General features: G+C 41.0%; 3 protein-coding genes across 6 annotated transcripts; 2 read left to right on the top strand and 1 right to left on the bottom strand.

The window, feature by feature from the left end:
- Window positions 1–878: 878 nt before the first annotated feature.
- On the top strand, window positions 879–7,283 carry lrrc8da (leucine rich repeat containing 8 VRAC subunit Da). Its single transcript, XM_070973875.1, has 2 exons — window positions 879–1,182; window positions 3,688–7,283. Coding segments are annotated over exons 1-2 (2,565 nt in total). The 5' UTR covers window positions 879–1,181; the 3' UTR covers window positions 6,252–7,283.
- A 2,401-nt stretch (window positions 7,284–9,684) lies between these two features.
- LOC139338659 (uncharacterized) lies at window positions 9,685–14,760 on the top strand. 4 transcript variants are annotated; one of them, XM_070973879.1, is made up of 11 exons: window positions 9,685–9,901; window positions 10,284–10,393; window positions 11,032–11,125; window positions 11,542–12,019; window positions 12,202–12,277; window positions 12,522–12,588; window positions 12,738–12,885; window positions 13,041–13,101; window positions 13,190–13,320; window positions 13,470–13,559; window positions 14,145–14,660. In XM_070973879.1, exons 1-11 carry the CDS (start codon window positions 9,816–9,818, stop codon window positions 14,163–14,165), a joined length of 1,362 nt encoding a protein of 453 aa, XP_070829980.1. In that variant the 5' UTR covers window positions 9,685–9,815; the 3' UTR covers window positions 14,166–14,660. The 4 variants fall into 4 exon arrangements, with proteins under 4 accessions (XP_070829980.1, XP_070829979.1, XP_070829978.1 ...); XM_070973878.1 differs by having other exon boundaries at window positions 9,718–9,901; window positions 11,542–11,998; window positions 14,145–14,760; XM_070973877.1 differs by having other exon boundaries at window positions 9,734–9,901; window positions 10,284–10,399; window positions 11,542–11,998.
- On the bottom strand, window positions 14,498–26,509 carry znf644a (zinc finger protein 644a). Its single transcript, XM_070973871.1, has 6 exons — window positions 26,196–26,509; window positions 21,118–23,623; window positions 20,146–20,736; window positions 19,400–19,525; window positions 16,351–16,453; window positions 14,498–15,522 (listed from the first exon to the last, which is right to left on the bottom strand). Exons 2-6 carry the CDS (start codon window positions 23,618–23,620, stop codon window positions 15,336–15,338), a joined length of 3,510 nt encoding a protein of 1,169 aa, XP_070829972.1. The 5' UTR covers window positions 23,621–23,623; window positions 26,196–26,509; the 3' UTR covers window positions 14,498–15,335.
- Between the last annotated feature and the right edge of the window lie 70 nt (window positions 26,510–26,579).

The following is a 26,579-nucleotide window of genomic DNA, read 5'->3' as shown; positions in this document are numbered from 1 at the left end:
TAGAAAGAAAGAAAGAGATAGAAAGATAATCTGTGCACACGTGGTGCACAGATTTTCTACGTGGTTAAACTGTAACAGCACAATTCAGCATGTTAAACACGTGTCATGTGCTCAGAAGATACATGTGAGAAGTCTTAATTAGTCAGCTGAGTTATTTCAGCCAACAACATGAAGCACTTTGTGGTGTCTGGGATTGAAACAAAGAAGGGGAAGCTGGTGCTGCGTTCATGTCACGTTGGAAAGACAGAATCCCAGAGAGATCTCGGTTTTCAGTTGGCAAACAAAGCTCATTTTAAATAGTCTTCATTTCAGATTTTTGTCTTTGATAAATCTTATTTCTTCTGCTTGTTGAGTACTTCCTGAAATTACTGTAGGTCAGGTATTATTATCATCAAAGACGTGCTAAAAACTTGCTAAAGTCTTTGTTTGCTACACAATGTACCAAAGTAAGTAGAACCCCATTTGTGACCCAAGTAATCCGTACATTACACGGTCATGTAGTTCTCGACAGTCTTCAAACCTACACTGTTGGGAATGAAATTATGTTGTATTTACGTTTAAATCCATCTTTTTCACAAATGGTCTTCCTCTGTTCTCCTCCTCTTTTTCCCCTGGTACACAGCGTTAAAGTGGTGTTAGTTAAATCCGCTGCACAGGCCGGAGCAGCTTGTTGAAATACAGGGTTTAAAAGTCTTTTTCCGTCCCGGCATTAACTTCTTAACCAGCCCTCGCTGGGCTGTCGCTTTGCTAGCACCACTTTTTCCCACGCGCAGAGAATGCAGCATTAGATAAACTAGCAGGCGGTGTCTTCGGGAAGTGGCCGTAATGTCATCCTCCAATGAGAGGCGCCTATAACACCCACAACATCGGTCTGTGCGGCTCCATATTGGATCTGCCTTTTCTTAGAAACACATCGCTCTGGCGGTCTGTGTGTGCATATTGTCCAACGCACGGCCAGGCGGCCGGCTCTGCTCCCCCGGGCTCAGGTATGAGGGATGCAGCCGACACACCGCGCTGTCACCAACAAATGTTCTTCAGAGCTTTGTTTGACACAGCAGCGTCACAGTCACAGGTTTGAACGGGGCTGAGAAATTAGGTTAGAGGCGCACCTGAGGAACGGAGCGAAAAGTGGCATGCAGGCTGAGGAAGGAATAATTGGATTGAGATAACGCCACACAGACAGTAAGTATTTTTTCCTTGACCCTTTTGAACGCATGCTTTGAATAAATGTACCCAAACCCTACTAATCACCAACAACTTGATCAGAATTCTTTGTTCCCGCGTGGTCGAGATCGTGGTTTCCCGATCAGAGAGCGGTTACCTGGTGGGAATGTTTAACGCCGCTAGACACATGCTGCTTCTCTAATTCACATGTTTCAACAAGTCACCTGACCCGGTACGCCGAGCGATAACTGAGTGCGCAAGCAGTTCTCACGTGAGGGGGGCAAGTCAAATGTTACACCATCAATCAACAGAAATGTCTTATTTCCTCTTGTGGTGTAATACTCTGCCCCAACATAAAAATGCGTTTTCCTCATGGCCAGTCTGCAACCTGTTTCCTCGCTGTCTGGGGCCCATGTCTGACCCTCAGACCTGGCTGTAAGTTAGTTTACCAAAAATGTCTCGCAGCCATTTATCTTAATGAACTTAACAACAGTATCGTGGCCTCTATCACACGGCGAGGTTAGTGTGATGTTGTCTATCAGTACAGGGCAGCATGTTCTTCTACAGGCTTAACCCGGTGTCCCAGGAACAGGACTGTTCAGAGCCCTGCCTCTGCTGCCAGGACCTGCCAGTGGCATAGGGCCCCGCCCTTTCCTGGCAGCCCCCCACGCACACAGCTTTGTTATTATTATTTCCGTTGCCTGTTTAGACGCGTGTCTTCCATCATATGTGGAGAGACTGTGTGAGGGTTGATAATTACAAAGCACCTAGGAGCCCCTCTCAGCTGCTGTGGAACATAAACATCATTTGCACTCCTGCATATCATACTTTGCCAAGATGTGGTGTAAACATAGCCGTAATTTATTATCAGGCACTGCTTTCACTTTTAATTTGATTTTGCATCCTTATCTGCATCATAAGAATCACCAAAACAACAATAAACAAACTGCAGGTGTGACTGAGTGGGTTACAATGTGGACCCCCCCAAAGCAGTTTCTAAAAATGCAACAGGTAGAGCTCAAGCCGCAGGAGGAGCAGTGCAGTCAGCGCTGCCCTCGGCCGATGGTTTTCAGGCTGTTTAATATTGTCAGAGCAGGACAAGCACAGGTGTTACACAAAACATTAAACATGGCCGTGCTCTATTCAAGTGTCCCAGTGAGCCACCATGCACGATACCAGGACCCTGAAACTGAAGCAGCTAAATGGAATTCAGCCATTGTTGTGCTTTGTAGCTGTAAAGTGCTTGTTTTGGAGGCTGATGGGATCAGTGGTGAACGGGAACTTCACTGGTCTGGAATAAAGTTCTTTTTAGTTGTGAGAAAGTCCAGATATTATGGCTGATCCATGAACGGACTATCAGCCATATGATTTCAGTCTGCTACTGCTGGCTTTGGTGATAACGCCACTGTGTGTCAACAACTGTTATCACCTCCTATAACATGCAACTGTCACCCTTAAACTAGAGGCAAATGCTGCACATTGTGACAAAACAATTGGATCAAAACAGACTGTATTATTCAAATTTATGCTCTTAAGTGGACTACAATGTGGAGAATAATTGTAGTTTTTTTTTTTTTTTAAAAGGAGTTTGTGAAGTTTTTCAGGAGCCAAACAAGCAAATAATCAAATGTGTCAGAAATGTTGCTTTTCAGTTCAGCTCCAGGGCTTAAAGAAGCTACAAGATGGACTGGTAATCATTTATTTATTCATAGGAACATTGTTTCTTTCAGCTGTGTCCGTTTGCATTGGAAGCAGGAAACAGATGAAAGATGATAATAGCACACCACACGATGCAGAAAGTGCCACATCCACTAAATCAGAAGATGCGGTGCTTCACTAAATAAAACACGTGTGCCAAACATCTTAGTGAGTCAGAACAACTGGTGGACTTACATCAAAGGACTTGGCACTGCTCCAGTAACAACATGTTGTAATAAGTCTGGATTTGGCACAACCTTGGCTCTGTGCTGAAACATCAGTACAACATTACTGAATGAAACTAGACTGAGAGGTGAGAGGAAGCGAGGGTTGAAATTAGCACGTAGGGATGAAGCGATGGAGCACTCCAACACTAAGCAGTGCCTTCACAGTTACACATTCGCACCCTGTGCAGCTGGGGGTTAAACGTGTTGCTCTGGCAGCTTTAGCAGGGAGTTTGACGTGGCTGTCTACAGGCAATCTACTACAGATTTAACCCAGAAAGCTTTAGCAGTATTGAACTCTAGACACTTATGTGGAATGTTATTTTTGAGTAAAATGATAGGAGTCACAGTCAAGCAGTCATAAAGGGCTGTTAATGTTCAGACTTTGGTAATCTAAACAGAGGAATCTCAGAAAAATGTTTTGGATTTTTGCTTTAAAAAATGACTTAAGCAATTGATTAATCAATTATCAAAATGCTTTTTCATTTTCTGTTCTGTAAAATCCTTGTATCTCTAATTTGTCTAATTTTTCTTAAACACCAATAGTGAATTCTAAAACAACTTGAACAGACCTTACCTGACTCTGCTCCGTTTGTTGCAGTGATGTTCACGCTCACCGAGGTTGCATCCTTGAACGACATCCAGCCGACGTACCGCATTCTAAAGCCATGGTGGGATGTCTTTATGGACTACCTGGGCCTGGTCATGCTCATGTTGGCCATATTCGCAATGACCATGCAGATTACCAAGGACCAGGTGGCTTGCCTTCCCTGTCTGGAGGACCCAGAGGAGGCCTCAGGAGCCAAGCCTAACTCGTTCACATCGCAGACAACAGAGGCAGCAGCCTCATCAGCAGCTGCCGGCGCACCTGTGGGTACCTCCATCCCTCTAGTCACTAAGGACTTACCGGACGAAGTTGTCCATGAGATCCACGTCACACATCAACACACCTCTGTGCTGGCGGAGAAATATGTCAATCAACCTCAACCAACAGGGGTCAAGACCAACCTGGACTATCAACAGTATAACTTTATCAACCAAATTTGTTACCATGTTGCCTTGCCCTGGTATTCCAAGTACTTCCCATACCTCACCCTCATCCACACCCTTGTTCTCATGGTCAGTAGCAATTTCTGGTTCAAATACCCCAAAACGAGCTCAAAGATTGAGCATTTTGTGTCTATTCTGGGTAGATGTTTTGAGTCTCCCTGGACTACAAAGGCTTTGTCTGAAACTGCTTGTGAGGACTCTGAGGAGAACAAACAGAGGTTGACCGGCACCTCCTCAGCACCAAAGCAGGTATCTTTAGAAGGGAAGGACGAGGGCACCAATGCCAACTCGTCCACGCCCATGCTTGGGGTGAAGTTCTCTGCAGACAAGCCCATTGCAGAGGCCCCAAGTAGTATGACAATCCTGGACAAAAAAGATGGAGAGCAGGCCAAAGCCCTATTTGAGAAAGTGAGAAAATTCAGAGCTCATGTGGAGGACAGTGATTTCATCTACAAGCTCTATGTAGCCCAGACCATTGTCAAAACTGTCAAGTTTATTTTGATATTGTCCTACACTTCGACCTTTTTGGCAAAAATAAATTTTAAGCATGATTGTGAACCTGATATTAAACAGTTAACAGGATACAGAAAGTTCTTCTGTACGCACAACATGGCGTTCATGCTAAACAAGCTGCTGATCAGCTATATGGCTTTGATTTTAATCTATGGGATGGCGTGCTTGTACTCCCTCTTCTGGGTGTTCCGACGACCCCTGAAAGAGTACTCATTCGAGAAGGTCCGAGAAGAGAGCAGCTTCAGTGACATTCCTGATGTCAAAAATGACTTTGCATTCCTCTTACACATGGTTGACCAATATGACCAACTTTACTCCAAGCGTTTTGGTGTCTTCTTGTCTGAGGTCAGTGAAAACAAGCTGAGAGAGATCAGCCTCAATCACGAGTGGACCTTTGAAAAACTAAGGCAGCTGGTGACCCGTAACGCACAGGACCAGCAGGAGCTGCACCTCTTCATGCTCTCTGGTCTCCCGAATGCAGTGTTTGACCTGACAGACTTGGAAGTGCTGAAACTGGAGCTGATTCCTGAGGTGCGGTTCTCGGCAAAGGTCTCCCAAATGACCAGCCTGCAGGAGCTGCATTTGTGCCACTGTCCGGCCAAAGTAGAGCAGACGGGTTTTGCTTTCCTCCGGGACCATCTGCGTTGCCTTCATGTCAAGTTCACTGATGTTGCCGAGATCCCGACATGGGTTTATTTGCTGAGGAGTTTGAGGGAGCTTAACCTAATCGGCAACTTGAGCTCAGAAAATAATAAAATGATCGGTCTAGAGTCCATGCGAGATCTGAGGCATTTAAAGACGTTATGCTTGAAGAGCAACCTCACAAAAATGCCCACAAACATCACAGAGCTGTCACCACATCTGATTAAGCTAGTGGTGCACAACGATGGTACAAAACTGCTGGTACTAAATAGCCTGAAGAAAATGATAAACCTCATTGAACTGGAGCTGCACAGCTGCGAGCTGGAAAGGATTCCCCACGCTATTTTCAGCTTGACTAACTTACAGGAACTTGACCTGAAATCAAACAACATTCGAACCATCGAGGAGATCATCAGTTTCCAGCACCTGAAGAGGCTGACATGTCTTAAACTGTGGCACAACAAAATTATCACCATCCCGTCCTCCATCGGCCAGGTCAAGTCACTGGAGTCTCTCCACCTCTCTCACAATAAACTCGAGTCCCTGCCTCCAGCCTTGTTCACTCTGCCCAAACTGCGGCACTTGGACCTGGGCCACAACTCCATCACAGTGCTCCCTCCAGATGTGGGTCTCCTCCACAACCTCCAGCACTTTGCCATCAACTCCAACAAACTGGAGGTGCTGCCCAAGCCTCTGTTCAGATGCACCAAACTCAAGGTGCTGTGTCTGGGGAACAATGCGCTCACCGTGCTGCCAGAGACGCTGGGTCAACTGGTCCAGCTCACTCAGCTGGAGCTGAGGGGAAACTGTCTGGACAGACTGCCCGCCCAGCTAGGAAACTGCCGCATGCTGCGCAAAAACGGCCTGGTTGTGGAGGACCATCTTTTCGACGCACTGCCTGTGGAAGTTAAGGAGAGCATCAGCCAAGAGACCAACGCACCCTTTACGAGTGGCTTATAGCACAAAAACCACAACTCAGACAGGCTGGCGCCTCAGGTGGTTCATGACAAGCCTGTGTAGTGGATGTAAAAGTAGACTTTTTAATACAGTTTATCCATATAAATGAATGCATTTTCTTGATTATTTTAATGGGTTGTCTTAGTTGCTTATGTATTAAACTGGTACAGATTGCTTTTCTTGTTGCTGGGTATGTATCTAATTCAGCAAAGTTTTGGGATTAGCTTTTTCATTGCTTTGAGTAATAACACATTCTAAACTTAGCTCCTCTATGTAATGCTCTATAGACCAAAACTGTTTCCTCCGGTGACACAATATGTAGATCTCTCATTATTGTTTTAGGTACTCAGGTAAAATTGTAACCATGGGGAACAATCTTTTTGCCTTAACTGCTGCTATTTTTTTACAGTGAGGGCTTTGTCAGACAAAAGGCCAAAAATGAATATTTCACGTTTTCATGTCAGTTTTTCATACAAATGCTATCCACAGAGCAATTTCTATATGTTATTGAAGAGGACACAATGCAACACTTCTTTCTTGGTAGTTTTTAAGTTTTGTTGAAATTATTTAACCTTTATTTTCCTCAATGTCTTGTAGCTGACAGAATGAGTTTAGAGTTGTAAAACTCAGGTGGAGACTAAGCACCAGAAATGAACCTTTACCTTACTGTTGTAGAGATTGTATACTAAGGTCTATAGTTACTGATTTGCACATGCACAATGATTTAAAGATTGGTGAATGTCCTTTGTGATAACATGTCCTAAGACCAACGTGAGCTGATAAAAGGGAAATCTGTTGACTATCTTTTTTAATCATGCGTTAAAGTTTGAGTTGTGTAATAAAACTGGTCACAGGTTGGACTGATTTTTCTACATGTCAGAACCATGTAATGACAACAAACATGTCTGCCTTTATCTCTGTGTATTTCTGTGTAGGCCTATCTATATGTATGTGTGCACTTGAGAGCTGCTGTAACACCCTGGTGATCCTATGCTCAAAGTTCACAACTTTATGGCACAATAAAGTGTGATTTTAGATGGTCTTATTCATTCATTATTCATCTACTTCAGTTGCACTCCAGTGAGCTCTACTGGTGTCAAAATGCTACAGATGAAACAGACAGAAGTGCACCTGTTTGGCATCATATTTCTAAAGTATATTTAAGTGAGTTTAACAAAAACCCAAAAGGATGCTTATACATTTAAACTGTATTAGATTTGCATTTGATTTTGGGAAGGTTAGGCTTCATTGTTTTAATTTTAACACCAAAAGATTTGCATTTAAGGTATGGAGCCCCTGAAGCAGTATCCAAAGTTCTCTTAACTGGAAGCAGCAAAAATGTCACACACACACACGAACTGCATGTTCCTTTCTATACGTGTTTATCACTAGTTAAACTTTGTTCATTTCTAAGAGATTTTACACACCAAAGACATAACACTCTCCTGCTTTACTGTATTGACAGTGAGCCTGAGATCAAGGTTTGATGAGCATCCACAGTCTTTCTGTTCTTCCCTGTCAAAACTCTATCTGTATTGCACTTTATATGTAATTTTGCTTACATTTTTTACCTGAATCTTTGATAGCTTTGTTAACAAAAGAACACTTTTGCTTATGTATTGATTCACAGGCCTAATTGGACTTGCCACAGCAGGAAATACACAGGTGGAAAACTCGTAGCTTTACTGATGCCTCTGTTTCAGCATTGCAATGCAGAAATTACTTATCTTATTGGTTACAACTGTGTTTGGTAGGTCAAAATGTGTGTTGTGAAAAAACTCTTTCTTTTAGTTTTTGCTTCCTGTCTACATAATAGGAGTTTTTGCTCATAACTACTTACAGGCTCCATACAAAGACCCCTGAGCCAAGAAACTTTTGTGAGCGTTATCAGCACGCAGATAGAGGACATGGCCACACTGGCGTCAGTGTTTCATGAGGAAAAGGATGATCCCACTCTGTTAATTCTACAATGAAACATTTAAAAAGTTGTTTAAACTCAAGCAAATAGGTCCACACAATGTGTTTCCAGTTGACTGATAGTGAAGAAGCTGCAGTCTTTGGCTTGACCTTTCTTCTGGTTTGTGAGGATTTACACTAATAATCCCTAATCTTTTTCACCAGGTGACTAATATTAGTATGACAACGATACTCTAGATAGTAGTCTTGAGTTCATCCATCCATATGATGCTACAGAACATAACGTTAGTGTGAGCGAGTGAGTCCCAATAAGGAGGAACAATAGGTTCACTGTCTGTGTGTGGACCCTGACTGTGTCAAAGAGGTCATGTGTGTTAAGCATGTATATAATCCTCTGTCCAGCAGTCTAATTGATGGCCTTGCACTGATATTCTGAATAACGCAACTTGTCTGAGAATCTACACCATGATTCACCTACCCTTGAGATATTCTGTCCTGGTTTTAAATGCGTCAGGAGCTACCGTTCCTGTCCTGCCGCAGTATGTTTAAGCTCATTCACTTTGTTTAGACTAGCTCTCATCTGCTGAACCTGTTCCTCTCCTCTGCAGATTACTTTGTGTATGAAATTATGTCAGTAACATTCAGGTGTGTGCATTTATTAAGCACTACATATTATACTTTTAGTTTTCTTTCCCAAAAGAACATGTTTTCACAGATATTAACGTAAAGGTGCAGTTGTCTTCATTGTGAAGTCACTATAAACACAGATAGCATAACTCAGCATGTACGATAATTACATTTATCCATATTATTTGCAAAGGTTTCCAAAGTGGTATCAGGGTCACCAAAACCAGGACAAATGTAACTTTTCTGTTCTACTACTTTGCCAGATTAACCCACCAATGGAGCCAAACTGGGGGCCTCCTGACCCTTATCATAACTTGGTCATCCACAAATTTATTTAGGGCTACTGGATGCAAGGTTCACAAGACAAGTAATAATACAGAACTATCTCAAGGCCCTGACAGAGGTACATTTTCCAAACATTTGCATTTAATAAATTTAACAAACCAATAGACACACAGGGAACTGGGGCCCCTCACTTAGGTCATACTGGCAATCGCCCCATGGCCCCAGAACTCCAGCCTTATGTGTTTAGTTTGTGCATTTTAATTTTTACATTTTTTTTTTATTTATTTAATTTTAATTCACAATTTATCAGAATATCCACCATTAAAAGTCCTGCTATATTACCTAAATTTGTGTTTAATTTGTATGAAAATGTAGCTTCAATAACTTAGTTATTTTAGTTTTGAGTTTAATTTGGGCCCAGCAGGTCAGTGTGGTTAATCCAACCCTGCCTGTGATATGTAGCTGTTGATGTTACTCTAATATGTAAATTACGAAATACAGACACATAAAGAGCATGAATAGATAATGTGTGACTAATGTGATAGATCACATTAGTGTAAATTGGATGTGTTTCGTGATTGTGGATTGTTGCTGCAACATTGCAATTGCCGTTCAGGTCCATCATGTGTTGCTGTCTGCTGCCCTCTGTCTGCAGCTGTAAGCAGCAGCTGTTTGTAGGTGAACTGGCTTCACTTGTCACACATGATACCATATCTTCTTCTCTAAAGCAACGAAACAATGAATCGTCAGAATAATAGTCCGTTCAGTCCTTCAAGGATGCCCCAAGGAGCAGCTCCAGCATGTAATCAACAGCAGCCTGGAAGGTACTTCAGTGCTTTCTGTCCTAACATGTAGCACTAGCTAAAGCTTTGTTGAATGGTCTTGTCTTTGAGAAAGTTTCAACAACGTCGAACAAGGTACCTGTTGGATTAGTTTCTGACAGTATATTTGTTGATATTAAGGGTGCATGTCATTAGACTAACCTCTAGCTCAAACATTATTAGCATCGGACCGCCTTGTGTGTGGCTACGTGGCTAAAGCTAGTAGCAAACATTGCTAAGCTAGCTAAGTTTGTTCGTCTGATTGGCTGGTGTTAGCATTGATAAAATGCTAGCTACCTTTGCCCTGCTCCACGTTCCCTAGATATTATTGTTTGTATTCATTTGCTTTGTGATATTCCGCTTATTGTTTTTCTTTCTGTGACAGAGTACCCAAAGACTTCAGAGAAGCTATGAAACACGTCTCAGGGAAGCCAGCAGACAAAGCAAATACCAGGACATCTTACGTGGCTGCGAAGACATCACCAGCCCTGAAAGGTGCAGGTCACCTGTGTGGACACTGAAACACAACATTTCCACATATCTCATTAGCTCATTTACTTTTGTTTTTGGGCAAGTTAAGGGCTTTAACTGGGAGTGTTAAGTGGAGGGATGTCAGGAAATGATGGGAAAGACATGCAGCAAAGGTCCCCACCTAGACTCAAACCAGGACTGTGGTTCATGGCTGGCACCTTAACCCCCCCCTACCCCACCAGAAAACCACAGTTCATGTTATCTTTGTATAATCTTTATCTTTTATTAAGTGGCATTATTGTTGAAGTGGAGACTTTTCTAAATCATTCTGCACCAAAACTGCAGTATCATGCTACAAATGACTACACTGACCAAAATGTATGCAGATCTCACTTTGATGGATTTCATAAGTGAAACAAGTTTAATGAGTGTACTGATTGATCTTGATGCCACACAGAAATCAATGTGAACTCATCTCTCCCTAGAGCTGTCTCATAATTATTGTGTTAATTCAAGTAATCAACAAAGTCAGAACAGAAATGAACCAGACGCAAGTTGTCTCAGTTCACTTTTAGTGAGTTGTAACTATTGATAACATTTGAATGCATTTAGTCAGTCAAAATCAACAGTTTTCATATCTGTATATCTTTTGTATTATAAAGGTCAGCCTTCTGCTTCTAAATGGAGGTCGTCATTCACACCAGTAGGAGAGGAAGAGGACAACTCAGAGGACAAATGCACAAGCAGTCCAGAAAGGTAAACCAGTCAGTGAAGATTACTGTATACTGACAAATTGTCAGTATCTAGTAATCTTCGAGAGTGACGTCTCCTGTCGTCACAACCCCGGATGTCCCACATTTGAGCCTTTAACTTGTCTTGTGGAGACTTTAAATGTTGAAATATGGGCTGTCTGAAGGTGACCTCATTAAGTGTTATTCCAGGTGGACCCTCTGAGGTAAGAGTGGATGTGGCAGGAAAGATTCAGTATCTGTCTGAGTGCTCAAAAATGGAGGCATAGCATTAAGTTAATTTTTTGTCATTCTAGAATTTTTTTTGTGTGTGAACATTCAGTGGTTAATGGTACCATGCTCTTACATATGATCTATGTAATTGTGTACTGCATGTAAAACACACACACACACACACAATAATTTGTCTTAAATCTCCTTCAGGGTGGAGCTTTATAATCCTTACGATCCTGCCTCATCAGACTCTGAGAACGAGATGTCACGAGGCCAAGACCACAACCACTCCCCACCCGATCAGGACAACAACCTGACCCGCCAGCGTTTGTCTCCAGGTAGAGGCTGCCACGACGAACGCCGCTGGGACTCATCCTACTCTGAGCCAGAGAGCCTACCCCTCGAAAGGCATGACTTTGACCCTGAAACCAGACCCACCGAGAGTCGAGGTCTCAGTCCATGTCAAAGACTACCACAGGCTTATTGCCCAGACACTGAAACACTTGTCCCACCAGGTTATGGCTCCATAAATAGACCACTGGACCACAGGGTCTGCAGCCCTGACAGGCTTGTTCATGGCTCCTCCACCCAAAGGTTTCTTGCATCTTATGGAGCACAGAGGACCAATGGGGAGGAGAGGATAACAATCCCAGAATGCAGGAGAGAGGTATCACCCATAAGACTGCAAGTAAATCAGTCATGCTTGTTTTCTGAAAGTAAATATTTCTGAGTTCTGTGGTGACATTCATTCTTGAGTTGTGGATGCCTGTTTGTTGTTCTTTGTCAGAATATGGTGAAACTGTCACTCTTAGTACATGCTGTAATGACAGTGAAATACTTGGTGCCTATTAGAGCCATTTCTCTCTGTAGATGACCACTACGGGTAGACTGTCTCCACCCAGGATACAGCGGGACTATCAACATCAGTCAGGATACATGGAAACAGGCAAGTTAGCATTTTAATGATGTAAGGACAGTTTAGTTTGATCCACCACTTCAAATTAAATATGGGAGCAATTTATTTCTCCCATAATTATAAGAGAAGCATGATTTCATTGATTAAAAACTTAACATAAGCATCTTGCGAGTGTTGTTTTGGAAACATGAGAATCGATAATCCAGTGGGTTTCATTTTTGCCATGTGTGCACGTTTTTTTGATGATAATGAATCTGTGGATAATGGTTTTCAGGACTGGACAAAGTCACACCTCCCACTGAGGTGACAAGACGCAGAAGCAAAAATATAATAATGAACAAGTAAGAACCAAGAATACTGATGTCTTAACTGTCCAAAGATGCTACGTGTGGAGTATTCACTTCACATTCATTCATTTTAGGCTGTTCTGCAGTGTTGTACAATATTAAAACACTGTGCCACACTGAATATCTCCGTATGTTTCCTGTAGGAGCCCCATCATATGTGACCTTTGTGATGTTGAGTTAGCCAATGGTCAGGAGCTGCAGGACCACCTGGAGAGCAAGGCCCACTGGGACACCCTGGAGCACATCCAGCAAGAGAATGATTATGATGACCTGGCTATAGCCTTCCTACAGGTAAGATAATACATCGTGGGGTTAAACACTGCACATCCTGTTGACGGTTCCTGGGTCGAATCTCTTGCTTTCAGCCTAAATTTATCATGAAAACTTTAACATATGTTGGCACATTGGTGTGTCTGGAAGGTGATAGACGTTCTCTATTCCTATAGGAAGTCATGCTATATAAGAGCCGTCAGTGTAGCCGACCCATAGAGGATAGTGTACTTCAAAGTAAGTAACTCTCCGTGCACATCTTATTACAGCATCTTCTATTCCAGAAAAAGAAAGCCTGAATACAGTCTGATCTTTGTTTTGTCAGCTCTCCAAGAAAATGACCACATGACAAAGATCGAAATGTTCCTTTGTGCGGCTTGCAACATCTTCTTATCCACATCTGCATCTTCAGTGCAGGCTCACATTACCTCTCCGGAACACCTCTCCAACGCAAAGGTCACACTCCTAGTAGCATGACAGGAATGACTTGATTTTTTTTATTATTTTTTTTTATCTCTGTTGTCAGTATTTGTAAATTTCACAGAGGTCCTAGAAGCACTAAGTTCAAGTGATGATGATGTTTGTGATTGATTGATTTCCTGAAGGAGTTTGAAGTGCAGCAAAGACGTGCCTGCCTTGACAAAGCAAAAACCATGATGATGGAGCTGCAACCTCAGTTTGAACACTTCCTGAAGGTATTATGCAAGAGTGGACATCTCAAAAGTGTTCATACACAAGGAGTGGCGTCATGGCGTTATCAACTGGCTGTTTACTAATGCAAAGAAATAACTGCTCCATTTGAGAGAATTGGGTTTTGTAGGCTGTGTGCAGGTCACATGCAGCATTATTAGAACCACTGCAGTATACTTCTTAGTAAAAGATATATTAAATTATAAACTATCAAATACAATTAATATGCTCTGAAAAACAAGAGCTATCAAGTAGTGTCAGACATTTGTGCTCTTATGTATAAAATGAAATAGTTGAACATTATAATCGGTGAAAGTAACTCTGTATATTTTAGGCAAGTTCAGATTGCATTTCTTCCTGTTTGTGTGGTTATTGCATTGATAACAGCAAACCAAACCTTTCCAAATCAGCCTGAAAATTGAGCTTAAATGTCTTGCAGTAATGCATTTGTTTTCACCCTCGGCATAATATATCTAATTAGTAGCACTAGCAAACAGCACCCTATAAGGCTGCTAGGAATTACTATTAAAATGGACTGCAGCTGGGCCTCATGGAGCTCTGCAGATAACATCAGACTTCTTTTCTTTTAGGGTCGCAGCCCATTTGAATGACGGACATCACTGGAAGTCTCCAAAATACCGTTCATGCTGAGATGCTGATGGCTTCAGGTGAAGAACTGTAACAGTTCACTTCCATCACAGCTCATACTGTGGTAAACACTGTGGCACCACTCATGTACAGTATACTGCTGACAGCACACTCTTTATGTACTGTTTAGGATTTGTCTGAATAAATGGAGGCATCTCCAGTCAAAATGGATTTTCTTGTATCTTTGCCACATTTTGTCCGTATTAACATCAGTAACAGTACTCCCAGGTTTGTAGTACATTTACAGATGCAAGCTGTTATTAATTTGTGTGCAAAAATGATTGAAAAAGTCAACTTATTTCTTTGTTTTTGTTTTTTTTTTATTTAGAACAACACAAATGTTTTAAGCATTGTATCTGTGTGATATAGTACATTTAAAATTAAATTATTTCAAAACAGTATATTTAAACATTAAATATAGGTGACATGTATGAAAATGCATTGTCAGCACTGGCTGTGCCTGTTAGGTCTTTTTTTCTTTACCACCTTCAGTTTTAATTTTGTATTTGTATTAGAAACAATGCAGTTACTGAAATACTATAAAACACTTTCTATGCATAACAAGGTTCAGGACATCGTTCTTTTTGTTCTTGTATAGTAGCTCAGTTTTCCACTTGTGATTCTTGGAGCCGTTTATCATGATCTTCTGGGTGCTCTCACTTTCAGTTGAAATATTCATCTCAGACTGTGGGCTTGGATTTGAACATATTGCGATACAAAAACACCCCCAACATGATTCTATGTATCTTGTAAATGTGAATATTGATACAGAAGAGAGGTGCTCCCGAATTTTGACAAAAACAGACTCAAACCATGAGAAATCTGAGGTAAAAGTTGTCTTCATTAGAAATGGATTCCACACTACATTACTGCATAAAACAAGAAAAACAGCCCGTCTGTTTGGAATTGAATCCCAAAAAAAATGGACTATGTTAAAACAGAAAAGGTAACAATATCCAAAATAATTAACTTTTCATCTGTCCAAATGTCCAAACATGTACAACATCTCCATCATTGAGCAATATTGTACTTTTGGCCAGTATTTAATTGACTTAAAAAAAATAAAAAGTGAAAGAACATCCAATGTACATACACATAAAGTCTAGTGAAATCTAAAAAGGTCCCCATTGTCTTCATGAGGCAGCATGTGTGGCTGTCAGAGAGCTGTCTTGGTCAGTCTTGAGGGTCGAGGGCAGAGAGGTGACCTCTACCATGCCTAGCCCAGTGTGAGGGACACTAGTGTTCATAATGTGTCTCTGTAAATGTTTAATCCAGTCCTCCTGGACTGACAAGGGACCCTGGAAGACGAGGTCACAGAACCTGTGAGAAGAAGAAGAGATTGATGATGACATACCAACACAAAGTGGTTCTGAGCAACGCTAGCAGGATGTCCAGGGATGGCAATGTCAGTCTTTTGGACGGTCCTGACTGAAATATTTAGATGCCATCAAATTTTGTAAAAGCATTCATAGTTCCCTGAAGATGAATTCTACTGACTCAGATGATCCCGACTTTTCACAACATGAGACAAGTACATTTGTGCTTTTGAGTGAAATGTCTCTTGGATGGATTCCATGAACATTGGCACAGACAGTCATGTCTCCCTCAGGATGAACTCTACTAATTTAAACATTTCGTCAAAGTCAAAATGTTAATTTGTCCCATACTTGGTTTTATTGATGCATTCATCTCAGCTTCAGCTGTACTTTTAGTGCCAATAAGCAAATGTTAGATCATAGACTGAACTTCAATGGTGAACATCATGCCAGCTAAACATCAGCATGTTAGCATTGTGAGCATGTTCGTATGCACTGTACTAAAGACTGTACTAGAGCCATTAGCATGGCTGTAGACTCTTAGTCTTCTTTAAGAGAGAGAGAGATGGATATATAGTGAGACAGATAGATGGAGGGATAGTGAGAGAGATGTAGATGGAGTAGATCTCTCAGTCATCTAGACAGTTTTTGTTCAATGAAAAAAATGAAAGTCGTTGCCAACAGAAGCAAAACCATCCCACGAAACATTTGACAGTGGTCCAAATCTGGTTACCCAGGGCAACTGGGCAATAATCACTGTTGAAGTCTGTTGGACCAGATGCAATATTATCCAGAAAGAAGAAAGGGTAGAAGAGTACAGTAACCGCATTACCTGCAGGTGAGTCTGTACATTTCCTCTGGAGTTTGGGGTAAGGGCAGTGTCTTCTTTTTTGAGCCAGGCCTTGAGCGTTGCCTTCTTGCTTTACAGTCAAATGCTGAAAGAGAGAATTTACTTTTTAAACTTACAAAACTACCTTTGAGATTACAATTTCACATTTTAAATGGACAAAATGTTTATGATAACCACTGGAAGGGCTGGATATTGTTGAGTGATGTTCAGTGAATCAGTCACTTTGGATGTTTGGACATCATTAGCCCTTGTTTTATTCATCCTCATGTTTTGGCCTTGTGCCAGTAAGGTAAATGGTCTGGCTCTGTCTCTCATCTGCATTGGCCAATCCAGGCCAATGCAGGCACAAGGCTGAACATGTAAGTGTGATGATCTATGCCTGCCAGAAAAGTAGGTCCTGAAGGCTTTCTGCCTTGAAGAGGTCGTTCTTGCCTCAGATGCACCCACCATGCTCCACAATTAAAATCTTTGCCAAATCTCACTTGCTGCCGCCCTTCTACATCCTTACCTTTGGGAGGACACAAATAACCACCATTACACTAACTGTAGCTATGATTTGGACATCACAACCTCTCGTAGCTACACAAACAGTTTTGTCTTTATGTGCTGAGGTTTTGAGATATCACTGTGAAAACTGCTATGAGCAGTACAAGAAGCACTGACCAAGCTACTCAGGTATTATTAGGTATTAGGGTTGGGCAGATGTATAAATTTTCAAACTGGTTTGATATCAAGCCAAATACCACACTGGGCCGATAATACCATATTTTTTTCGCTAGGTGTCGAACGTGGCTTAGCTACTGCTGTGGAAGCCCAAGAATGAGAGTGCAGAGGCACCATCGCCAGGACACCACAATTTGCCTGTCAATCGTTGGTTTTAGATGGATAAAATTCTCTTGCTCGGAAGCTTTCATTGAGCTTACAGTAATGTAATAAGTTGTTGTCTACTCGAACACCATTATTTTCACTTCACCTGAGAGAAGCTAGTGTGACTGTCAATGACAGCAAAACACAGTTAAGTCTTTCACTTTGAGCTGAAATGAAACAAGTGCACATAAATTAGGTAAATAACAGACATAGTATGTCAATCACATTGTCACACTGCTACTGATACTACTAATACAATACAAGTTGGATCTAACACTGTTGGCACAGGCTGTTGTAGATGTAGATTAATTTTTCATTTGCAGGAATGTCTCATAATGACAAGCGCTGGTTCAGTCGATTTGCATAAAATCACCCTGGCTTAGGCTTGTACAACAGACCAGACCTGCAAAACCGGATACTAACCCAACCTAGTTAGTTAGGAAGAGTTTACCTCCTGCATGCCTGATTAAAGAAAAAAAATCCATGTTTTGCCACTACAAGACTTCAGGATTGCTTTGATTTGACTGCTCTACTGAGCTATGTCTCCATTAAAAAATACACTTGTTACTGTGTTTTCAATGAATTTGGGATATGCTGGAGTTTGTTGCTGGAGCAATGGTATTATGCCAAGATTTGACACAGCACTAACATGAATCTTTTTTTTACTCTATATACTCAGTTAAAAGGTATCCTGTGGAGGGTTTGACCACTAGTAGTGCTGTGGAGCAATATTTTGTGGGGCCCCCCATTTTGTTTGTATCCAGCGCATAAAGGTGATATGATGCACATTCTACCTGACGGTTTCACGCTCTTTCATTGACTGACAGTTAAAAATACAGTATAAAAAAGACTGCTAGCTGGAGAACATGGACGTTAAGATTTCAGGTTTTGGAATATTGAAAAATATCAACTTTACAAATATTTAGTGAGGAAGGAAGTCTATTCGACATGTATGTTAGGCCTCAAGGATACATGTGATATGCTTTGGCGAGAAACTGTGAACATAATCTGTTTAAATAAAAATTTCACAGGGTACCTTTAAAAAAAATCTGGTATTAAAATCTGTACCTGAATAAGTTATCCAGATAATAAACAATCTGATCTTGCCTTTGTGTTTACACCTACTATCCTTGTGAGATTTGTAGGTTGTTCATTATGGGAAAATACTTTGTGAATCGTGGCATGATAAATTAGGAATTATTTGGCCCCACTTTTAAATTTGGCAAATGTTACACATGAAGTTATCCCGGTGTGTTACAGCACACTAGGGCTGTCAAAATTGACATTGAAATATTCCCTTAAAAAACATGTAGGCAGGATCCCTACAGAGATATGTCTTTGTTAAACAGTAAGATCTGTTTTGTTTAACCAGAAACAGGAGTTATATCACTCTCACCAAAATTATATCATAACACACTTCATTCAAACATGACAAAAGAACAATAAAACTCACTGAAACAATCTTGGTTTGACTTTTCACTGTTGCAACAATCATCACTAATTCACTCATGAACTCTTAATTCACTGAATCGAGAGAGGAGCTAGAGAGAGGGCGAACATCAAAGAAGCAGTGAGGGAAACGGTGTGTTCGCCAGAATATTTTTGCATGTACACTTAAACATCTACATAGACATATAATCAGTAATTAGAGGCGTGTCTCTTTCAGCCTTCTTACATGCCCGCTCTCTAAATTTGAACGTCAACCTATATTTTATGCGAAAAACAAATATCTGTATGCTGTGCAACCTATGGATGCCATTACATTGTACACTTTGCATTTACACCCACCTAAAATCTGAACACAATGCAAGCCAAACTACCTCCAGATGTGGTCATGCAAATCACACACTGATCATGACACCTGCATTAACATGCATTTTCCCTTGTCCGGATTAGGTATCCAGATACAAAACATATTTTATTACCAGGTGTAAATGTGGTCAGAGTGTTTACTTGTGTCACACTAAGAATATCGGGTCAGTCTTGAGAGACTTCTTAAAGAGCTGTGGTCCAGGGACAGAAAACTCTATATTGCTAGAGTGTTTCAGTCCTTGGATCATTTTTAATACAAAGATGAATCAACCAGTATGAGTTGCTGCAACAACAATGAAAACTAAGCCCCAGACACCTAAACCAGATGCAATCTGTTGCTGATGGCACTTACTGGTTCCCTCAAGCAAGGCAGTCCTTTTTCGTTTTGCATATGCCCGGAGGTGATTGGACAAGCTAACTCCGCTGTGAAAAGTTGCATTGCAATGGACGCACACCTTCCTGTTGAATTCACCTTTCTCTGTAATAAGACAAAAAATACAAGACAAACAGGGTCAACATGAATATGGTGATGCTTATTTGTTTACTGGTATGAAGGAATTGTAGGATTGCATTTTCCTTCTTGGTTCTATGTTGCAAAGTCTGTATGGATAATTTCTGTTACTTGATACTTGTAATGGAATTAACATTATGAGATCATACAATAATGATAATCCCCTGCTTTATAATGTAAAGCATGCACTTCTGTTTTGGTCAGATAATCTGAAGGTAATTTGGCAATGTCATTCTACACTTTTATGCTGATGACACTGCACTTTTACAACATAAAATCTGATGATCCCTTCTCAGATACCTGCTTCAAACAGCTGCTACCAATGGTAATGGCTCATTGTGGTTTTAGAATACGTTGTGCTTTACTCTTGGATTTCTTGAAATTACTTGAAATTCTTTGTGTATACATTTGTGATGGATTCTTGCCAATAATGTTGTGCCAAATGCATTTTGTCACTTGTGTGTAAAATACACACAAAAAAAGAAAAATTACTGTATTCTCCCACACTATACAAAGCTACTCAAAACACAGGAGACTTCCACTTCTAGTCCAACCTCTCTGGTTGGTACTATGAGGAAGTCACTCACCAGATATTGACTTTGGCAGTGAAGATGCAAGTCTTGGTCCTGAACTGTGGTCACTGTTTGAAGAAACTGCTAACATGTTTCTTGGCGTTTGAGAGGACCCCTTTAGTCTGGCATCTTCCTGACACTTCCTCTTCTTCAGAATTCCTATCAAGGCAGTAGTGCCAGTGAGTGAATTTTTAACATCCATCTTAGTCTCTAGTCTCTTTTCAGATTCCATTCCCGCTAAAGAAAACATGGGCATCAGTGGTCTGCCTTCAGTACAAACGGTTGGAACTGGATTAGGTTTTTGGATTCCAATGGCTGTTGGCGTGAAATAATCAACACTGGACAGCTTTGGTGAAGCACTGTATTGGAAATGGTTCCGTCTTTTTCCCAGAATTTGAAGTGCCCGCTGGAACTCCTTCTTGTCACGCATCAACTCCCGCAGTAAAAATAATGGGGATTTGTTCTTTGTTGCAAAGCTTTTGCCAAGCTTTTTCAGGTGGCCTCGTATATGGTTGGACTGCCCAGTCCTGTTGTCAAATGAGTCCCCACATAATGGACAGGAGTGAATGCTCTTCACAGTCTCAGAGTCTGACTCAAGCTGTAAAGCTGAAAAACACAAACAAACAAAAAGCAAAACACAAAATCAGAAACATAAACATTGTACAATACGATACATTTAAACTTGTAGCATCAAAGTACATGTATAAGGAAAACTACAGTTTGAACTCAGTTTAAAACTTGGGTTTTATATTTGCAGAACCATTAGTTAACCACTAGTTAACCATTAGCGAAAAGATTGAATGCACCAAAATAATTGCTGAGATAGCAACAACACTGTGTTATGAGAAATCAGCAACAACTTAAATGTAAGTTCAATGCTCATTAATAACCACAAGAACTGATGGCCACAGGCACAAAAATAAAAGCCACGTTGTAATAAAGGACAGTTTCCTTTAATAGAGGAACTTGCAATAAGTGCGCCAGTACCTTTTTTCAATCTCCGGAATGCTGAAATCTTCCGTCGAAGTCGCGGCCTCCTGTCTTGAGAAGCCACCTGTTCAGGAGGCACTACATGGCGTGCATTGTAGCTAAGTCCGACCCTATGAAGATGCCCTCGGACATGATTAGACAATCCAACACCTGACTCAAAGACTGCGGGACAGTATGGGCAGTTCTTGCGGTCTGATTCCAACTCCAACACATCCTCTGTGAAGGATTCCCTCAATTGTATTTGGTGGGAGTCAAAGTTTTCTTGAAATACTTCTGTTTCTATGCATTCTTCTTTGATTTCAGGATCGTTCTTTTCTTGCTCTTCAGTCTTTATTTTCTCAAACAGCCTTTTAGATGCCTGAAGAGCTCCCCTCATGGACATTCTTCTGCTATATGTATAAATGATGTTTTGTTTTTCTTTCTTGATACCATTGTCTAAATGGTTAGTGTTGGCATCTGAATCATTAAACTGAAAAATGTCTTTTTCATCACAGTCTGACACTTCTTCTTCTTCTTGGTTTATTTTCTTGGGACTTGGTAAAGGTTTTGGTAAGATGAAGCATGAGTCTTGGTCTAAGGTGTTGCGATATGGGGTGGACATCTTCCTCTTAGACGGTGACTTCTTGACTTTTGACTGATCCTCATTGAACTTGGGTTCACTGCTGCTGTTAAGATCTCTTCTGGCTGCACTGGATGGTGTCTTATTGCCATTTGGGGATAAAGCTGAACCTTCAACCTTGACAGTCAATGTTCCTGGAAAATGATCTGAGCTATCTTTGTCACTTTTGGAATCCTGAACAGTGCTGCAATTATTGCTTTCTTTCTTCTGTTCTGCAGTTTTCTTTCCATGTCTTTGTCGGTACAGGAGAACATTTATGGATTTGTCTAGCTTTGATTCCGTTAGCTGTGACTTGAGACTTCTCTTGATCTTGCTATTTTTGAATAAGTCTGAAATGTCACTGGACTCACTAGGTGAACAAGCTCTTTTAGAAGAGACCTGATTTTTTATCAAGATTTTCGATGTAAACTCTGCATCGTCTACAGGAGCTTTACAAGTAGGCATGTGCTGCTCCTTAGATGGCTGTGCATTTTTCTCACTATCCTGTGCATCTTCATATTCCTCCAAGGTTTGTTGATGGCGCCGCAGAAGGTGATTCTTAAAAACACTTTTGCTAAAAGCTCTATAAGAACAAATGTTACAGGAGAAGATTTCAGAGTCATCATTATGGATCTGTTTTCCAACTGTAATAACAGTATGCTGCATAATATTATGTCTCCTAAGGTCATTCTCACTCAAAGTCCTGAAGCTACATTTGTCACATCTAAACTTTCTCTTGTCCTTCTCATGTGTTTTCGCATGTTGAACAAACGTGTTTGGGCAGTTTGTTCCAAATGGGCACTGAGGGCAGAAAAGCTTTGCGTTTTTATCCTCTTTCTTCTTATCATTCATGCCTTTAATCTCTTCAGTGAGTCTCTCCCTCTTTTCCTGGTGGGTAGACATGTGCTCTATAAGTGAACCACTTTGTCTAAAGGACTGTCCACATTCTCGGCATATAAAAGGCTTTGGCGAAATATTCGGAGAGTCAACATGAGACTTCATATGACGATGCAAATGATGCTCTTTCTGGAAAATGAGCTTACATTTGGAGCAGGGGTAACATGATGGCTTCTCCTCTGAATGAGAACTTATTGTGAGCCTCCTCTTCAACGGTGAAAGCCCATGACTTATACTGTTCTCATTGGAATTTCTTGCAGGTGCATTGTAAAGAATTTCCTTGATGGCCTTCACAGTTCCATTGGGATACTTGGAAACTTTCACTGTTGGTGACGACTGTGACTTGGAGAACTTCCTTGACTTTCTGACTTTTCTGACAGGAATGGAGTCCACTTGACCTTCTTCATCAGACAATTCCTCAGATGACTTGTGGCTCAGATCAGGATAAAGGTCTTCTGAGGGATCCACCATGACAACCATGTCCATTTTCCTTTTCCTTCTCCTTTGGCTGTTGGTAGGAGGGACTTCCTCTTTAGGCTCTTCACCAGGGGAATCACCATGGTTCTCCCACAGAAACTGCATAAACTCTTTGTGAGGGTCCCAGTTAAGGTCACTAGCACCACTAAAATCATCCAGTGAGTTTTCAGGTGAGTCTACGTCAAAACCCCAAATTCCTGCGGTGTCAATTTCCTGCACAGTCTTTAGTGGGGTGATGCTCTTTGCCTCCTCTTTCTCTGTAGAGATGTGGTTGAGTTCTTGGGCTTGTGTAGCCTGATGTGAAGAAGGTCCATTTCCAAGGCCAACTGGAGATAACATATCCGTGTTTGACAGAACATCTAGAACACTGTTTTGTTTCAGAGAAGGCTTGCCGAAAGAATCGGTGCAAGAAGCAGATTCTTGCGCCATTCTCACTGGCTCTTGCAGGAGTGTGAGGGCATTGATCTCAGGATCTGTATCTTTGTCATCTTCATCAACACCTGTCAGACATGACATTTCAGCTGCCATGACCTGAAAAGAAAAGTAAAGCCATCTTAGATATTCCTCACACATACACAAGTGTATTAACTACAAGATCTACAGTTTACACTGTCACATTCCAATGGTTTGTACCGGAAATGGTTTCACCGGATCATAAATAACAACATTTGTCTAGTGGCACTGAAAAGAAGCAGATTGCTGGGCCTTCTATTCAACCTTTATTATCATCTTCCTGGTCAGTGGTGAACAAATACAGTTCTTGCAGTTTCCACATACCCCCAGTGCTGATAGCAAGTACTGAACTTTTCCGAATGTCACCTTCTACATTGTGAGGATTTTCTTCTTTTGTCTTGTATGATAGCAAACAAAATGTTTGGACTTTTGACTGTCGGTTGAGCAAATCAAGTCAAGTTTGAAGAAGACACTTTGGGTTGCACGAAGTTGTGAGGGGTATTTTTCACTGTTCTCTGACATTTTACTGAACAAGCGATTAATTGAAGAATTGACAAAATAATTTGCAGATTAAATGAATACTGAAAGTAATCATTAGTTGCAGTGCTACGTAAACTGGTGGTGGTTAAAATGATTCAACCATCTGGTCAAACATGCAATATATAAGAATGTGAAGCAATAAACATTTATTAATCGCTCTGTATTGCCAATATATGCACGGACTGCTACGTAGCTTAAAAAATAAAATCTTCCCTGAGTTCCCTGGGTTGTCTCTAACAACCAGTGGACTAATTTTTATTTGTGTACGTTATGTCTGTTTATTTTTATTTTTTTCTCTAAAACCAAAGGATGTGAAATTATGCATGCTCCTGGGTGCCTCTTTTCTGCTCCTCTACAACAGCAACAGTGTGCAACACTAGCTAAGAAGCTTAACTCAGAAATGGAGTCTGCTAACATCAACAAATGACTGACACCTACCACACCACCTCATGTTAGCTGATGTTAGCCAGCTCAAAGCATGTGAAATATATGTGACATTTTGGTTCTAGCTGGCTAATGTTAGCTTACGTTTGCATGCTTGCTTACTAACAAGGGTGAATTGCTAGATAGCTAGTACCAAAATACTGTCTTGATTGGATATCAGCCAAGTCATCCAGACTCCTGGGACTGAATGCTGTGAAATTGGCTAACTTTCCATTTGCAAATTACTTTATCGGGTAAATTTACGAGGCAAACAATGCCATGTCCAATGCAGATTAGCTAAATTACAGCTAGCTAGCTAACTTTAACTTTCTGCGTACATGTTGGTTGGCTAGCTTACCAAATTACTTCACACGGTAACATGATCCATGATACTAACTCATGTATAATGACAAATGTTGATTTTAGCCAACAATAAATTATTTAACAGTACAAAGCAAAAGCATTTAACTAACAACTGCTTTCTAGTAGCCAAGAGCAATGCAAGGCAGAGTGACCAACTAGATAACTGTAACCTAAGCTAAGCTGGGGTTGGCCAGTTGGCTGTGGCCTAGCTGTGCTTGGTCTGGCTTTGGTTGCGTCGTGGCATTGGCTGATGCAGTGATGTGAAAACGGAAAGCTAATTAGCATGGAGCCATTGCTCAAAATAAACTATGGGAAAATTACATATAGTAACATTAACATTCTAAATATGACCAATCTATTTTCGGACACTCAGCGTTCAATCTTGTGTACGTCCAGCGATTGTTTTGGCCAATGCCCACAGGAATGATGCTCACTCATGCCTATCGAGTCCGAGCAACGGGGTGCTGACTGCAGTTCACTAAACGGCCACCGGTGTCATTATAACGATTTTCTGAAAGTTACACATAGAACCTTTAAGGTGACAATTACTTGCATGCTTTAGCAAAAGTCAACAGTGACGCGCACGTGCAGGCTTTTACAAGTCCAAAATTAAATGTTACCACTGTTATACAAGATTGAGTTTGCAAAAGGTAGTTCTTGCTTGTTAGAATGTGTTGGTCTGATGTGAAAAGTAAACAGTTTAGTAGTTCAATACAATGACACCAGAATTAGCCTCTTGACTAAATAAGCATTCATTGATTACAAAGTAAATACAGCTAAATGTAACATATAGCTACTTGACACGTTGCTTTGATGATTAATTAAGGCCATTTATAACGCTACAAGGTCGCTGGAGTGAGAGGTCTTGGATTTGAAGGGCAATAAAAGTGTCATACCAAGCGAATACTCTTGTGGCAGAGAAAGGTGTTGGTAACATCTACATGGCAGCACCAAAACGGCGAAAGGACGGAGCTCGTAAATGGCTTTTGATGAGCGGTTGTGGATTTTGTATAGAGCTAAAACTTTCAGCATAGTAGTTCAGTTATATGCCATCCCACAATAGTTGGGACAGGTTTCCAAAGCTACTGACATTCAGAGCAAACTGGATTATTTATACTTTGTTCCGTAAGGGTATCGTTGAATTTCTTTGGCGTTTAGATCACGCTGTGTTGTTGGATGCTGCTTGCAGGAGCTGCAGACCATTCCATTAAGGCTGTTCCATAGCAAAACCTATTCCTCAGGCTTAACTACAGCTAATGACAATCATTCCTCGCTACTAACTATACAGATATCAGTAAAATGATGAAAAGCGAACAAACGTTACCTCCAAGCGATGCGGACGCAGACAGGGCACGATTTATTCGCAGCATTGAATAATTTCTTACTTTCGTCTTCCATCTATTTCACAGTCGCCATTTTCCGTGGTGGTCTGGTGTGGGACAGATCATTTCTTTTGTACGGGTAACCGTACATACATTTCGCTATACAGTAACAGAACAAAGAAACACCCCGATAATTACGTTTAATTGATAAACTATATTATAAAACAACCACAGCTGAACACTTACTCAAGTTATTGACTCATTTACTTTCGTCTCGTATGGCTACGAGTCGGCGCCATGTTCCCCCGAAAAATGTAAAATGGTTCAGTCCAGATAGGAGGCATAAAAAACCTGAGTTAATGACCATCTCCTTTGGGGAGCAGATT

This window comes from Chaetodon trifascialis, chromosome 11, assembly GCF_039877785.1.
Source record: "Chaetodon trifascialis isolate fChaTrf1 chromosome 11, fChaTrf1.hap1, whole genome shotgun sequence".
NCBI lineage: Eukaryota > Metazoa > Chordata > Actinopteri > Chaetodontiformes > Chaetodontidae > Chaetodon > Chaetodon trifascialis.
This window is presented reverse-complemented; position numbering and strand designations above follow the sequence as displayed.

Excerpts from the sequence above, each read along its gene's own strand:
- LOC139338659 (XM_070973876.1), top strand. The coding sequence starts at position 9,816 with ATGAATCGTCAGAATAATAGTCCGTTCAGTCCTTCAAGGATGCCCCAA. Across the intron at positions 12,589-12,737 it reads AAAAATATAATAATGAACAA|GAGCCCCATCATATGTGACC; the intron begins GTAAGAACCAAG and ends TGTTTCCTGTAG. Across the intron at positions 13,560-14,144 it reads AGTTTGAACACTTCCTGAAG|GGTCGCAGCCCATTTGAATG; the intron begins GTATTATGCAAG and ends CTTTTCTTTTAG.
- znf644a (XM_070973871.1), bottom strand. The coding sequence starts at position 23,620 with ATGGCAGCTGAAATGTCATGTCTGACAGGTGTTGATGAAGATGACAAA. Across the intron at positions 20,737-21,117 it reads ATTCCGGAGATTGAAAAAAG|CTTTACAGCTTGAGTCAGAC; the intron begins GTACTGGCGCAC and ends TGTGTTTTTCAG. Across the intron at positions 16,454-19,399 it reads TGCCTTGCTTGAGGGAACCA|CATTTGACTGTAAAGCAAGA; the intron begins GTAAGTGCCATC and ends TCTCTCTTTCAG.